Consider the following 16312-nt stretch of genomic DNA (forward strand, 5'->3'; position numbering starts at 1 on the left):
ATATGTCTAATAATAATTTTTTAAGTGCAGCATGACAGAAGCTCTGGGTGGCTCAGAGGAACATATTGTGAGAAAAATCTGGGCACTGAAATCTCTCAGTTAGAAAGTAAATAAAAGTAGTGAGATTCTTAATGTGAGGTTTGGAAAAACGTTAACCAAAAATTTTAACTTTTATTTTTATGTATGCATTAAGGCCATACGTGATAAAAATCTGTCTAAATACTTACCAAAGAGCTTTTTGAATACATTTAAATTAAAATATTAATGAAAAGAAAACATTGTATCATAGTTTGAATGGTAGCATTTTTTGTTTCTTATTAAACTATACCAGGAAAGGAGGCCAAGACTCAATGAAATATGGCTATTATCCCCAGTTTCACAAGAGCATGAACCTCTCTGGCTTAACAAAGCCTAAGGAATCTACTACAGAAATGGATTGTTCTTACTACCCTGGAGCCTTTTGTGCAGACTATGAACCAAAAGCTCAATATTAATCTTAAAATTAATTATATTACAAAGTTGTATTATTTGGAAGATGTGTTTAAATGACTCAAAGTTAAAAGATCTCAGTATAATGCTGGTTCTATAATTATCCTCCCAGAAAACATTACTTGTAAAACTTAATGATGTAGAACCATAATCATAGCATCGAGTAGGAGGTTGCCAAGCAGATGGGAAAGTTTTTTGGTTTTTGTTTTCCAGTTGTTTTCTTCCCTTTCCTCCCCTCCTTTCACAAGGAGAATCAGCCACCTGTTTTTAAAGGCTGAAGTATTTTTACTGTTCTTGGTCGGAAACATTTGTTTAAACAAAGTAGCACTTGGTTGCTAAACCCTTGATTCTAAATGGACATAGCCATCTCATTTTTGTTGGGCCAGGGTTTGGATAACAATTTGATTTCCCAGTCTGTTTCTTTTGTGACCATATAATCCTCTCCCAGTGTTGCATGCTCTGTGAGCTACAAGCACTTGAGAGCTCATAAGCACAAAGACTCTAAGGTTTCTTTGGGATTAGCACCATACAAATGCAGATTTGGGACAATGGAAGACTGTGTCCATCCTTGTAACTGTTACTGCTCTACTTCCTGCTTCCTCTGGGTAGCAAAGCAAGCCACTGTTTTTAAAATACACACTCACTTTAGCTGCTGACTTTTTCATTGGCTGCCTGGAGAAGAGAAGGAGTTCTTGCCTATGTATTTCAGTGTTTTGATCCCTTTCAATTATTTTTTAAAATATATATCATTAAATTTTACAGGAGTATTACAGAATTCCTAATTGCAGAATTTGAACTTGAGCTACGCAGTCTTACTTTTCGTCTTCAATCTATGTGTCATTGACCTTTTTAAGTCTGATTACCTGTATGAACTCTCTTCAGAATCTTTCCCTGGTTAACACAGTATAGAGAAGTGCTGGAAACCAGTTCTTTTCTGTGACACAATTCTCCCAACGGAGTTGAAATGCTTTGCAAACAATTTCACGTATATCAGCCAATTCATATACAAAGCAATGTCATGTGAATCCTTTCCTTTTTATATATCATCTTTCAGTGATGATCAGGAATTCATGCTGGTACAGAGACTCTGGTTTGGGGGAGGAGGAAACAGGGGCTTGCGAGGGGAGGGCGAGAGCAGAAGCTGCTCACCTGCTGTTAGAACTGACCTTAGCTGGTGGTCCCAACATCTTCACCCTTTATGCATCTGCATCCTTTATGCATGAAATAGCAATATGCCTTTCCTTTTCGTGTAATCCTTATTTAGTTAATACCCAGTAGGATTTGCAAGCCCTTCACATCTCTGTGGATTTATTTTATTTCAGAGTGCAAGTGACTTTATGGCCCAATTACCATCATTGTGACTTATTGCATTATTGTGGGAGGGAGAGAGGAGCAAGAAACGCCTGATCATGTGTATCGTCATCAATGGAATGAGTGCCACGCACTCCTGGCCAAGGCAGAGGGATGGATGAAACCTTTCTGATCTATTGTTTATCAGAACACTGAAGCCTGGGTGATTGTGCCGTATTTTAACAGACAAGTGTGTCAAATGTATGGGTGAAGATGTTGCAATGGTGCTGTTAGAGTAATTAATATTTGGAAGGTAATGAATATTTTGAGTTTAAAGATGTCAAAGGTCAAAGACGGGAGGAATGACTAAGATCGGATGTTGACCCCCTCAAATTACAGGGGTATTGAAGCGAGACTGAGTCACCACCTGACCCCAGGAATGAACCGGCGAGGCGGGCTCCTTATTAGAGCAAGGCTCCCGGAAGCCAGATAGCCCTTGTGCTTGCAAGAGCTCAAGGCACAGCCGGCTGTGGAGCACGGAAGCAGCAGCAGCCACAGCAGCCGCGGGAATCGTGACCCTCGGGCCGGCGCCTACCTGGAATTTCCGCAGCGCCTGGTTCAGAACCACCGGGTAGGACAGCTCCCCGCCGCCGCCGGCGCCGACTGCGGAAGGGGACCGTGAGCCGGCTCGGGCGGCGGGAAGACCGGCTGCGTCCCCCCCCAACCCCCGACACCCACTCGGTTCCTCCCTTCCCCCTGCGGGGCCGCGCGGGGCCTGCGGGTGGCCATCCCGGGCCACACGTCCCGCAGGCGAGGAAGCCACCGGCCGCCCTCCCCCTTGCCGCCGCGCCGCCGCCGCCGCCGCTGCTCTCCTCGCCCCGCTCGGCCCAGGGATGTGGGGCGTGCCCCGCGCGGGCCCCGCCCCGGCCTGCTCCCCATTGGCCGGCGGGCCGGACGTGCGAGGAGGCGGGACCCGTCTCTGGCGGCTCGCGCCCGGGAAGGTCGGCCAGGGAGCGCGGGGTGCGGCGGGAGGGCGCGCAGGGACGCAGCGGGCGCCGAGGAGATGCAGCGGCGGCAGTAGCGGTGGCGCCTGGGCCAGGCCGCAGCCCCTGCCTCCCGCCGGCGCGCCCTGCGTCCCGCCGCGGCCTGCAGCCTGCGGCGCCCGAGCTCCGAGGGCGCTTCCTTGGGCGCTGGGCCCGAGGCGGCCAAGACGGCGGGCCGGCCGGGCGCGGGGCGGCGGGCGCTGTGCTGCGGGCTGCGCTGGTGCGGGGCGGCGAGCCGCGGCGCGGGCCAGGGCCCGGCGCGTGCGGCTGGGAGGCGGCCGGGGCCATGGCCGAGGTCGGCGGGAGCGCGCGGAGGAGGGCGCCCGCGCTGCTCCAGGCGGCCCGTGCGCTACGAGAGCCTGCACATCTGAGACAACGTGTTCGGCGAGTCCGGCCCAGACAACGGCGGGAACCCCTTCTACAGCACGTCCGCCGCCTCGCGCTCCTCCTCTCGGCCGCCTCCTCGGACGACGACGAACACGAGCGCCCCCCCCCCCCCCGCCGCCTCCCGGCGACCCCCCCGAAGCGCAGGAGTCCGACGAGGACGAGGCCAGCGCGGGTTGGAGTGCCACGCTGCGGGACCGCCCCCGCCCCCGCGCTTCGAGGACACTGGCGGTAAGGCGCGGCCCGCGGGGGCGGGGGCGGCCTGGGGAGGCGTGAGCGCGCGGGCTGGGAGAACTCCAGACGCTCCGCGGGCCGGCTGCTTGAGGGCGGCTTTTCGCGTCAGCACACAGATGGGGCCCCGGCAGCGGGCAGCGGGGATTTGAAGTGCGAGAATCAATCTGGTTGCGTGGTGGTGGTTGGTGGGGGGCCGCTCCGACTTCCCCGCGGATGGAGAGGATGAGGCGGAGGCCCAGGCGGCACCCTGCCGCTGGCAAGGACCCAGGGGGGGGGGCCTTCCCTCCCTTGCTGGGAGTGTCCAACCCAGTCACACCTGTGGGGTTGCTCGTTAGGGGTGCGTTTGAGTTAGGTTCCTAAAGCCCGATGCAGTGTGTGTGTGTGTGTGTGTGTGTGTGTGTGTGTGTGTGTGTGTGTGTGTGTGTTGGGGGGGGGGGGGTGCGTAAATCGTTTTGTGTGGATGGCCCCAGAGCAGCGTTACCCAGGTGCCAGGGGTGGGGCAGCCAGCCTTTGGAGGGAGGCCCAGTGCGAGCCGGGACGTCTTCACTGGCTCGTGTTTTCTCCAGTGAATCTGACCAACTTTGTCCATGCCTTTCAGGATCACTTGCTCAGAGCAGAGAAGAGTGAGAGGACCAGTTAGCAGCGTTAAGCTGTCTGCTCTCGCTCCAGAAGGCACTTGTGTGTTCTGCTTACCGACACGGTCATGGTCAAGCCCCTGATATCTGGAGGTCGCAGGCCTGCTGGCAGTTGTGGCTGCTTTGAAGTCCTCCTTTACTGCCTACTTTTTGGGAAGGTAATTCTGACACGTCTCTGCTTAGCCTGCAGAAGCTCTGCGGCCTCTGCCCTCTGGGAGAGGTGGAGACCAGCCAGCAGTCCCACCTGTCCCCTGATGCTTTCTGTTCCTTGCTCGACAGCCTACTGTGGCAGGCCCTTGTTTCTGCACACCATTTTCTTGTGTTGAAGAGTGTGCAACCAGTGTTGTGGAGGACCAGGGAGTGGCCATACTGGACCCAATGCCGCTCTCCCTGTGGCTCTCCATGATTGTTGTTCAACCATAGGAGGGCAGGCCAAAGGGAACCCTGGCTGGTGCCTGGGCTTGGATCTGGACCTTGTGCCACAGCCTGCTGGTAGGCTGATTGGGTTGGCTGGACTCTCTCAGCAGGGAGTGGTCTGCAGACCTCCCACGGACAGGCTGCAGTGTGGACACCCTGAGCTACAGCTGGGCTCTAGGGTCCGAGTCAACTGTGCTGTGTTTTGGAATGGGTGAATTTAACATATTCTCATTTAGGCTTCAGTTCAGAGTTTGGGAATTTTGAAAGTCACATCACCCTGCATAAAAAACCCCATACATTTCCCAGAATGTCATAAGGGTTTCCAGCCCCAGATGGCTGTTTTCCATTCAATTAGCTCTTTAAGAATTGTACGTACCCAGAACTCTGGTTTGGCAGACTTGATGCTGTGAGTGCTGTGATCCAGTTTTTGCTCTTGGAACATGAGAGACATGTCCTCTTGTTTCCCTCCCTATCTGGGGAAAATAGGGGAATCGTGTTAGCTTAAGCCTGGTTATGACTAAGAGCCATGAGTGTTGGTCTGAGAAGGATGAGCGCACCTAAATACATTTTCAAGCAATATTATGTTTCTCAGTAACCTATACTTGGGAGAAATTCTGCATCAGAGCAATTTAATCTAGCCACTGCGGCACTTAAATGGTCATGAAGTTCAGGATCATTTGTCATTTAGCATCAGGTTCAAATTCTGCTTCCTTTGGATGTGCACTGAGCTCACATCTGGACCCGAGAATCACAGGCAGGCAGGTGCTTTAACCAAAGACATTTAGTGGTTATTGGATGGTATTTATACCCAATTTTGTTTTCCAGTTTTTTTTTGTGGAAGCTTGCTTTTAAAATCCAGCCCTAATGAAGAATTTCCTTTTCTTCTTGAAACAGTCTTTCCCTGTGGGAAATTCGGGGTGGTGGCGGAAGGGTGATGTGGATGGTTTATTAAGCATGAGTTCAGATGGCCTGGAACAATGGGATATGATTTATGGGGCCTGGAAATAGATGCCGGGCAGAGAAAACCCTTGTGCCCCCCGCGGGGGGGGGGGAGAGAGATGGACGGGTTTGTTAAGAGTGAGAGCTGCACCCTGGCCAGTCTGAGAGCAGAGAGGCTCAGGCTCTGAGGTTTATTAAAGTGTCAAATATAACCCCACTTTAGGAAGGCAGCTTGGGCCTGTCTTCCATCATTTTTGTTCCCTGGTTCACTGACAGACGTCAGCGGGCCGGTGGGGGTAGGAAAGGGTGGCAAACAGGACGGTGGCATTTGGATCTGTGATCAACCCTCGAATAGGAAAATCCGTAGCAGAAATGGCTGTTGCTGCTAGAAGCAGATGAGGAAAGCAAAGGACTTAGGGAACAGGTTTCATGCCTGCCTTCTGCTGCAAAAGTGTGTGTGTGTGTGTGTGTGTGTGTGTGTGTGTGTGTATGTGTAATAAGTGAATGTGTATGTGTGCATAGGTGTCTTACACATAAATATGTATTGCTTGTGCTGGCTTGGGCTGGTTGGGGATTTTGGTTTTGGTTTTAAATTAGAGATCACAGGTGCTGTCTAGGAGTCCCGCTGATGCCCTAGAGTCCCTGCGCCAGAGAGAGGCATCGGCACTGGGCACCCCTGAGCTTGGATCTGCATCTGGAGTGCAGTAGGGAGGCACCTGGTGCCCAGCCGAGGGGAGGAGGGCAGGGAGGCAGAGGTGTTTCTGTGGTTCAGGTTGAGACTAGTCCGCGAGCAGCTCTTCTAGTCTTCCAGTCTTCCCAGATTCTTCCTTCTGTTCTGTCCACGCATTTAGCTTCCTGGATCAGGCGCTCCAGAAGTGCAGCCAGCAGATAGGAGTGGAGGTACCCTCTCCCTCTCCCCCTTCCCTCTCCTCCCTGGCTTCTGGTTGTGCCTGGAGATATGGGCCCCCTTGAGGTGATTTAAATACAAAGACCATGCTTGCCCTGCTGCCTCTTAAACCCTGTCTGAAGGGAGGGTCAGCCTGGAAGCTGGAGATGTGTGCTGGGACCCCAGGGTCCAGAACCTTCTCCTGATCAGACTTACAGCTCTCCCTCTAAAATAACCCCTTCAAGCTGTCAGCCTCACCTGCCCACTGTGTAAATAACTGACACAGCAGGCGGGCTCACTCCTTGGAAGCAGCACAAAATTCAGGACGCGCTGGTTTCCGGGCTTCTGCCCTTCTCATTTCCCATTCCGAGCAGTCTTGTGACTCGTTCCCTCTGAGGAGGCAAAGGAACAGGCAGATTCCCAGATGCTCAGGGGCCCCTCTGTGTTTGGCTTTGTCCGTGGTTCCTTTGCCGTGGCTGGCTGGTTTCTGAGCTGTTTGCTTTTTCTCTTAGAGGCTGGACATCCTAAGAGTTTTTTTTTCTGTGTACCGTGTCAGCAACCCTCGGTAATCATTCAGCAGGGAGGTGTGACCTTGAGAAGCTGAAGACGACCGTAGGGCTTTGGAAATTAACATGGTTAAATGTTTTATCTTAGGGTTTGTTGTTGGTTTACTCGGCTTAAAGTCTTTTTTGACTGAGAAGTAAGAGGAGAAACATCTTAAAGCTAGAGTTAAATGTATACGCTCGTAATGGGTTTGTGAGCTGAGGTACCTGGGCCCTCGTCATTGGTGTCCACGGTGAGCCCCTGCTCCCAGCTTTAGCTCTGTATGGCATTCGGTGGCTCCGGGAGGAGCTGGGCGTCTGGGCGAGCGACAGGGTACGCCTTAGGAAGTGCTCCCTAATAGTCAGCCACATGCCCCTACCTTCAGAGAAGGGAGCTTCCTGGAGGGAGGTGGTGTTCAGGCTGTGGGCATGACGGTGACCACAACCAGCGGGCCCCAGTCATAGCGTTCCGTTTCATAACCACGCCAAACCTTTGTGAGTACTCCCAGAGAGCCGGGATCACCTCCACTTCACAGAGAAACATGGTTTCCTCTGAGGCGATGAGATTACCTGGGGAAGTGGTAGCCTTCTCTCGAGGGAGACTTGATTAATCAGGGAAGGTCGTGCCTTTTTAGTTTTTTTTTTTTTTTTCTTTTTTCTTTACAGCATCTGAAAACTTTTGCTGTCAGAAATACTTTCGTATTTTTACAGGGAATTACTTGTAACTTTTTCTCAGGGCGTACGCAGTTCAGTGTATGGATTTGGATTTGTGTAACCAATCTGCACAGTCGGATAAGAGACAGGAAATCTGGAATGTTATCTCTTTATTTAATCTGTCTCAGCCACTGTGATGAGCGTCAATAGAGTGCTTCTGCAGGCAGCAGGGCTCTGAATCCATGGGGAATCTGGGGGTTGTGTGGGGTCTGGTACTCAGTTTTATTTTATTTATTTTATTTTTTTAAAAGATTTTATTTATTTTATTTGACAGATAGAGATCACAAGTAGGCAGAGAGGCAGGCAGAGAGAGGGATGAGGAAGCAGACTCCCTGCTGAGCAGAGAGCCCGATGCGGGGCTCAATCCCAGGACCCTGGGATCATGACCTGAGCCGAAGGCAGAGGCTTTAACCGACTGAACCATCCAGGCGCCCCTGGTACTCAGTTTTAGAGTTGAAACTCACCTTTATTTTTAAGAAGTGTGATTGTGTATCTTTTCTTATTAATAAGTAATATATGTACATTTTAGGGAAAAAATGATAAAATTTTAAGAAATCCCATAACCCCTCATGACCTTAGCTAATCATAGTTAATCATATTGAGTATATTCTTCATATATCTTAGGTGTCACCTTGTTGGGTGACCTGCTCTTTAATTGTAATTAATATATTGTAGTCGTTTTCCATTTACATTTTTAAATGTCGATTTTAATGAGTCCGCGGTATCACACAGTTTCCTCTGGGTCGGTGTTGTTGCTGCCTCCCTCTTGTATTTGTTCTGCTGTGATAAATATTCTTGAAACCTAAGTCTGTGTGCACATCTGTAGCACAATCCTTAGCAGAAAATGACCGAAGCAGAATTGAATCAAGGACCCACTGTAAGGTTTTTGGTGTCTGTGGTGAAATAGGTCTCCAGAAAAACATATCTACAATGCTCCTGCCGGCTGTGCACCGAAATCCTTAGAAAGTCATGCTCGGAGGACCTGCTCCAGTGTGTGATTCCTGCCCGCTGGGGCTCTTAGAGGACCGTTGCCTTTGGTAAAGCTTGCTGAGGTGTAATACACACACACAGCACGTGAGTCCTAGCATGCGGCACGCTGTGTGTAACTACTACCCAGATGAGGATCAGGAACGTTCTGAGCACACCAGAGGTTCCCTCCTGCTCCTTCCCAGTCAGTCACTCCCTGCCCCCTGCTTCTCTTCCATCACCAGCGATCAAGTTTGCCTGTTACCTTGCTCTGGTGGTTCGGTTCCTCAGGACATCTGTGGATTCCTTCTTGTTGTCGCGTATGTGGCATCTTAAATTTCGTTATCGTCTGTTGTCTTCCATCACGTAGGTACTGTAGTCGGTTATCCGTTCTCCTGTTAATGGTCTTTTACATGGCATCCAGTTTGGGGCTTCTGAGGATAAGCTGCTTCAGACATTCTTGTGGTTTTGATGGACAGATACATTTCCCTTGAGCATGTAAACCTAGGAAAAGGTTTGCCAGGTCCTAGATTAGATGCGGGTCTCCCCCTCTGCACTGTCGACCTCGTGGACTGGGTGATGTTTTGCTGAGGCCTGTCTTGTGCATGGCCAGATGTTGGCCACCTCCATTCAGCCTCTCCCCACCAAATGCCCATTGGCGCCCTTTCCTCCAATTACATCAACCAAACGTTTCTCCAGGCATTGCCATATGTCCCCTGGGGAGCCAAATCACCTGCAGCTGAGAACAACTGATTAATTTTTTAAAAATTTATTTTAAATTTATTTTTTGAAAAGATTTTATTTATTTATTTGAGAGGGAGGGGAGAAGCAGAGGGAGAGGGAGAAGCCAACTCGCTGTTGAGTAGGGAGCCCGGTGCAGGGCTGGATCCCAGGACCTCAGGATCATGACCTGAGCCGAAGGCAGATGCTTCACTGACCGAGCCCTCTGGTGCTCTGAGAACCCCTGCTTCAGTACATGCTGCCACACTGTGTTCCAGTTCATCCAGCTGCCAGCGATGTGCAGGACATGCCATGTGTTAATTCAGCAACATATTGAACCCTGCTGGGATAAAATGATGAGTGAGACCTGTCTCCTGGGGTCCAGCAGGAGAGACAAAGTAAAGACAAGGAGAAAGAGCCTCTGGGAGGCAGTGGGATCAACGTTCACAGGGATTTATATGGAATTCTGGGGAGGGTCACCTGGTCCAGCGGGTTTGGGGAGGAGGTGGCCCCTCTGATGGAGGTGGCCCCCTGAGCTGCTTCTGGAAGCAGAGATAATGATTACTCAGGTGAAGAGGAAGGAACAGGGCATCTCCAAATCGGGCAAAGGCCAGGAGGAGAGAGAAGGTATGCCATTCTGCCCAGGGGCGGACCCACCCTTTTCCTACCCTGAGCATCCCGACCCGAGGCCTTATTTACGAAAATGTCCTGAAACGCGACATGATGTCCTTGTTACCACAGCACAAGTAACTGTAGCTGGGATCCAAGGTCCCATGTTCAGGTGCAGATACAGATGTTTCCGGCGTTTCCTGGCGCCCACGGGGAGGGGAATGTGGTCGGCTCGGTGAGATCTACGAACTTAGGATGGAATCTCTGGAATCTCTGGAGAAGCCCTGAGCTCTGCCCTCGAAAGAAGGAAGAGGGAAAGGGAAAAACTCAACTTATGTTGGCGGAAAGAGGCACGGTGGGAGGGATGTCGTACTAAAAGGATAACAGGCTCCGAAAACACCCTGTAATGTGACGATGATGTTCCGCCCCGACTGGCACGTGGTGCAGAGAGCCCCTCTCCCCTTTTTGAGTTTCAGAAAAAACTTATTACAAAAGTAGGAACCCCGGGCCATAGTTAGCTGTGTGTTTAATAAGCCACTTTACTAAAAAGTTTAGAACTGCAAATCTTTACACTCTCACTGCGACAGACTCACTCCTTGGCCAGGATATTGGAAACTTCATCTGCTTCCATTTCCAGCTTCTAGGCTCGTGGACACCCAACCCCATCCCCATTTCTTCTGTGGAAGAGGAGTGATCTTTTACAAAGATAGGCTAATCTGATGATTCCCCGCTTAAACCTTCATGTAGCTTCCGGCTGAAACCAAAGGGAATTCCAGAGTCCTTCGCAAGGCCTCCAATGCTGACAGCTGCTCCGCAGCCTTCCTTTCCAGTGTCCCCTTAGTCCCCTGTCCTGCCGTCTGCACATAATCTATTCATTTCCGCCTTCATACCTATGGGGCCCATACCTGGAATGTTCTTCATGGCAGGCTCTGCTTGTTAGTTTGGTCTTGATTCAGATGTCACTGCCTTACCCCATCCCTCTTTGCTGCCACATTTGCTAATATGTTTCCCTTGTGGGATGAGATGCTGGATGTCTTGGTCACAGTTAGGACACGGTGAGTCCTCTGTGTTTGTTGAATAAAGGAACTAACAGAAGACCAGATGAACACACAGCTAGATTGTTAAAAATGAGGATGGAATCAGCACCAATGGAGAAATGTCTAAACGTTTTCTACATCCCAAATAGTGGAAGAGAGGTTGGACCACTCTTGAGGGAACGGATTCCCTACTAGGAAGGCAGCGAAGCAAGTCTGGGATGTATTTTACAGGTTTTCTGTCCTGCATAGAAAACTGAACTTGGCCTCGGAGGAACTCTACAACCTTGGGCTTCTGCGGCCTGTCCACTTCCTAAGAGCTAGAGACCCCCAGACAGGAGCCTATTAGAAATCTGAAGGGAAGCCAGCCTCTTGTACCCTTTTATCTGTTTAACAAGTGCTTTTGTGTCCTGTACTATGTGCAGATAGTGTTCTAAGAACTTCGTTTTATTTTTAAGATTTTATTTATATATTAGAGAGAGAGAGAGAGGGCAGGAAGTGAAGAGGGAGGGAGAGGGACATGCAGACTCCTCGCTGAGCAAGGAGCCTGACACGGCCCTATCCCAGGACCCTGAGATCGTGACCTGAGCTGAAGTCAGATGCTTACCCACTGAGCCACCCAGGTGCCTCTAAACACTTTGTAACGTGTGTGCTCCTCAAAACAATCTTGTGAGGTATTATTATCCTCATTTTTAGTATAAGGAAACTGAGTCACCGATTGGTCAAGTGATCTCGGGTGAAAGAGTTCCTTTGATTAGGGCTCGAGGAAACCCCATCCTTACGGCGTGAATGTGGAACACAGTATATCTGGTCAGATCTGCTAATTAATGGTATTTCCCTTGTGAGGGGCCCTTGAAGGCCAGTGTCATTCTCCAGATCTGTCTGACCTGCTGCCTCTCTTCCTGGTGGCGGCACCTCGTTACTCAGCACCCTTTGTAGTGAGACGGGGCCGCTGCCTGGATTCAGGGTGGTGGAAAATGAGCCCAAGGGTGGGCTCCACTCTCAGGCCTGGCCGCGGGGAGGCCCCTGGGAGCCACACGTCAGGGATGTTGGGGGCCGGCAGGCAAAAGGACCTCGTATCGAAATCACCATTTGGAGAAAAGCTGCTCCCGCATCAGCCACAGCTCTCAGGGATTAAAGGCTTGTCGGCCAGAAATGAACTTCTTCCCCAGTTGGTTCATGGTACGTTTGGTGGGGGGTGTTAGAGGAGCCGGGTTTGCAGACACAGACGCTGAAGAAAAGCGGATTCCTCGGGGGAAGTGGATTCAGAGCAGTAGGGCCCACGCGGCATTGCTGCGTGGGGACTCCTGAGGGGCTACGAGGGAAGACAACCCAGAGGATAAAAATCGATTCCCTGTCTCCTTGCTGCGACATTCCCACGGTGACTTTGGGAGCGGCCAGGGAAGGGTGCCGGGAAGCCACGTGCATCCGGCGCTCTGGAGATGGGTGCTGAACCGCACGTCCGTGGTTTGAGGCTGTAGATGGTTTGGAAGGGGCTAGGGGGTCAGTTTATGGCTGGAGAGGTCCTGGGGCAGGAGGCCGGCTGTGCGTGGGCTCCCCCTGTGACTTTGCACCAAGGAGCTCCTTCCCAGGGTTCTGAGGGTCAGGAAAGATGTGCGGGGAAGCCCAGAGCTGCTGGCTCATTCTGGGGAGCTTTATCTTTCTTCCTTTAAACTCCCTCTGTCCCGTGTGGCCAAAATGCACATGATGGGGCTTTTGTGCTACTTAGGAGATTTTCAGACGTTTGCAGCAACCAGGAACCTTAAAGAGGGCAAACCCAGGGTACCTATATGAGGCAGGGGAAAGCAGGTGCTGTCTTTGAAGTTGGGAGTGGGAGGGCCCCAGAGCCCCCCACCCCACCCCAGGGTGCTTCCACACCCCATCCCGCTCAGTTCCTCATACTCTAATGTGAAGGACCTTTGGCTGGGACCTGGGTCAGGAGGGGAGAGAGGCCTCTGAGAGGCACCCAGTCCTTTTCTGAGATGGTGAAGAGGACACTGATAAGTCAATGAGATTCTGGTGTTTCAAAGCCACCCAAAAGTGTCTATGGCAAAGTGATTAAAAATTGAATTATTTGGGGGCTTCCTGGGTGCCTCAGTTGGTTAAGCATCTGCCTTCGGTTCAGGTCATGGTCTCAGGGTCCTGGGATCGAGCCCCAAATCGGGCTTCCTGCTCAGTGGGAGAGTCTGCTTGTCCCTCTGCTTATGTGTGCTCTGTCTCAACAAATCACAAATTTTTTTTTAATTTTAAAGATTTTTATTTTATTATTTTGGATGGAACTGGAATGGGAGGACACCTGTTTCCTTCTTTAGGAAACTGTTACAAAAAGAAGATCATGGATTGGGAGAGAGGATGATTTTCTAGGAAGAAAAAAGGTAAATAAGTGTAATTGTCTAAAAGTGGTGACAGTCTTGCTTGTAGATGTTCCTCCTGCATTTTGGGAAGTTGGAGAATCCGTAATACTTTCAATTAAAGTTTTCCTGAGAATCCCCAGCTGACTTTGGGGGTGGGGGGCATTGTCCTTTGTGAAGATTTTGAGCTTCTGTGAGTGAGCAGACCTCCACTCCAGAGTGACATAAAAAGCAATCTGCACCTCCTTCCTGATTTGTCTGTAATGAAACTTGCTTTCCTCAGGTCCCAGCATTCGAGGCAGATAAATATGTTCCCTTTCGTTGGCTCTTACTCATACTTCAGCAAGATTTCCCATGTGCTTTCCTTGGCTGGCTGGGAAACTGGACCACAATTTATGGCATCTTAGGGGACAGGCGCGTAGAATTCCAGTGGGATCCCAGAACAGAACCTAATTGGAGATTAGAGACCATTGCGGTGTGAAGCTTTTCTTTGAGATCGAAAGAGGTGCATGTTATGCAAATATTAGCAAGTGTAAGTTCACACTATCTATTGAAAATTTATAGACTCATTATGGTCAAGAAGGCTGGAAGACAAATAGATTTGGGAAAGATGCAGGTAAATTCAGGGAGGTGGCAAATTACCCCAGGGAAAGTAGAATGGCTAAAGAGTATGGCCCAAACTTTTTTTTTTAAGATTTTATTTATTTGCCAGAGATAGAGAGAGAGAGAGTACACATAAGCAGGCAGAGAGGCAGGCAGAGGCAGCAAGAGAAGCAGGCTCCTCGCCGAGCAAGGAGCCCGATGTGGGACTCAATTCCAGGACCTTGGAATCATGACCCGAGCCGAAGGCAGCGGCTTAACCAGGCATCACTGGCCCAAACTTTTTTTTTTTTTTAAGATTTTATTTATTTATTTGACAGAGAGAAATCACAAGTAGATGGAGAGGCAGGCAGAGAGAGAGAGAGAGGGAAGCAGGCTCCCTGCCGAGCAGAGGACTCCATCCCAGGACCCTGAGATCATGACCTGAGCCGAAGGCAGCGACTTAACCCACTGAGCCACCCAGGCGCCCCCTGGCTCCAACTTCCAAAGATGGTGTATGAGCTACCTTTGGTGGGAAGGAATGAAGATCAGCAACTGTCCTTGATTCTGCTTCTCAGGAAGGCATTGTGATGTGGTGCCCAGGACTTTGGAGACAGACACACGCTTGGTGCCCTCCGGCTCTGCCGCTAAAGCAACACCTTCCAGAGGGCAGCTGCAGGCACCGGGTGGCGTCACACAGGGTCAGACCCGGGAGGCACTCAGCCATGTACCCCTTCCACCATCCTGCTGGGGTTAAAAAAATTACCTATATATATATATAAAAAAAAATGAACCAGAATAGTGGGAATGAATGAAAAATAAAAGTTTTCCTATGAAGTAGTGGTGGTTCTCTTGTAGTACCTTTTCTCTCTCTCTCTCTTTTTTTTTTCTTTCTTGGTTTGTTTTCTGGGGAAGGGGCCTGCCATGTGGGTTTTCAGTCAATGATGTTCCCCCTGACTTAAGTCCTCCCGCCCCCCTCAAGGGGGTGGGCTCTGAGGAAACTTTTTTTTTTTTTTCAGGCTTTTGTTCTCTGGCGGTTTTTTTGTTTATTCACTTTTTTTCTCATTTTGACCGCTTTTGATGGTTTTTGTAGTTTTAGAGGAAAACAAACCGCACCCTGATCTCCCTCTCAGAGAGAAGCCTCAGTCTGGCTGCAGAGCCCAAATAAGTTCCCCCTTGGCCGCTGGCAGAGCAGGTTCCAAGTCGCTGTCCCTGGGGATGGAGGATCTTTTGCTTGTACCCAAAACCACGGCAGCAGCAGCTTTGGGCACCTCCAGACCGCTAGAGAGGTTCCAAGCAGCAATCGCACACTGAGATTTTCCCGCTGGCCCGGGCTGGGAGTGCCTGGTCTTTCTGGTCTAAGAGCGCCCACCTTGTACGCACCAATTTCAGGGAAGGCAGAGGTTCGCGCGCGCGGGTCTCAGGCCCTGAGAACGGGGCACAGGTCCGAGAGCACCAGGCTGGGCCTTCGCGCACCTCTCTGGGGCGAGAGTTTGGTGCAGGCTCTGAAACAAGGGCGTGTATCAAAGGGCACCGGCGGGGCCTTTATACCTCTCTCAGGGGAGTATCTCAGGCTCTATAGCAGGACTCTCGCATTCTGCCGCCTGGTGTGGCTCCCATCCCCTCACAGGAAAGGGACCCCATGCATTCTCTGGTGCGCTGGCAGCTTAGGGACCAAGAGCTGGTTTCTCCGCCGCACTCTCTCTGCCTCAGCGCCACGGGAGGCTGTCCTGGGACCGGGGACTTAAGCCCCTGTCCCTAGCCGCCCCGATTCCCACAATTTCCCCCGAGATCCTTTGCTCTTTTGGAGTGCTTTCAACCAGTCTCCGAGTTAATGCTGGTCCCCAGACGCAGGGCACTCTCGCTCGTATTGGGGTATTACTTTCCAACTGGTTGCCTCTGGTAGCTCCCTCCCCCTTTTGTTTATCTTCTGATATCAGTTCACAGTTCCCACTCCGCTTTACCTGCCCACTGGCATCTTCTCCCCCTGTAGAGATCCAGACGTGTATAATTCTGATCTCAGGCTGATTTCATGGGTGATTGGAGTTCATGGGTGATTGGTAGGTAATCAGCTCATTTTGGGGTACAAGTTGAAAAGACGCCTCCTCCTACTTCTGCGCCATTTTGTCCCCCCTCTTAACTTTTTTTTTTTTTTAATTTTATTTGACAGCACAAGTAGAGGGAGAGGATGAAAGAGAAGCAGGATCTGCACTGAGCAGGGAGCCAGATGCAGGGCTGGATCCCAGGACCCTGGACAGATGCTGCACTGAGGGAGCCACCCAGACACCCTTTTAGACCTAGGATGCAGGTAGGAGAAGCAAGCCAGGGGTTCCTTGGCCCAACACTAATGACCATGGCTCAGACAAATCCATCTTCCACTGCAGGCTTCCAGATACTCTGCGAAGGAGACATTCCCCTTCCTGTCCCTGAATGCTCTGCCAGTTCAAGGCAGATCCATGTTTCTGAGGGTTCCTCTTTGG

General features: G+C 50.8%; 2 protein-coding genes across 4 annotated transcripts in view; both read left to right on the forward strand.

Moving 5' to 3' along the window:
• LOC123389134 (conserved oligomeric Golgi complex subunit 2-like) overlaps positions 1-2285 on the forward strand; it is a 57598-nt gene extending 55313 nt beyond the window's left edge. The window contains exon 8 of the transcript XR_006603665.1: positions 2179-2285. The gene's annotated coding sequence lies outside the window, so the exon portion shown is untranslated. The remainder of the gene's footprint in view (positions 1-2178) is intronic.
• A 1068-nt stretch (positions 2286-3353) lies between these two features.
• The window catches only part of LOC123389135 (ral GTPase-activating protein subunit alpha-2-like), a 42846-nt gene continuing 29887 nt past the window's right edge, over positions 3354-16312 (forward strand). For 2 of the 3 annotated variants that reach the window (XM_045069919.1, XM_045069920.1), the window contains exon 1: positions 16008-16140. In XM_045069919.1, the coding sequence (XP_044925854.1) occupies positions 16060-16140 (81 nt within the window). In that variant the 5' untranslated portion in view covers positions 16008-16059. Of the gene's footprint in view, positions 3438-16007; positions 16141-16312 lie in introns of those variants that run through there. The other variant, XR_006603670.1, reaches the window with a different exon arrangement.

This window comes from Mustela putorius, unplaced genomic scaffold, assembly GCF_011764305.1.
Source record: "Mustela putorius furo isolate JIRA1106 unplaced genomic scaffold, ASM1176430v1.1 tig00003952_pilon_pilon_pilon, whole genome shotgun sequence".
NCBI lineage: Eukaryota > Metazoa > Chordata > Mammalia > Carnivora > Mustelidae > Mustela > Mustela putorius.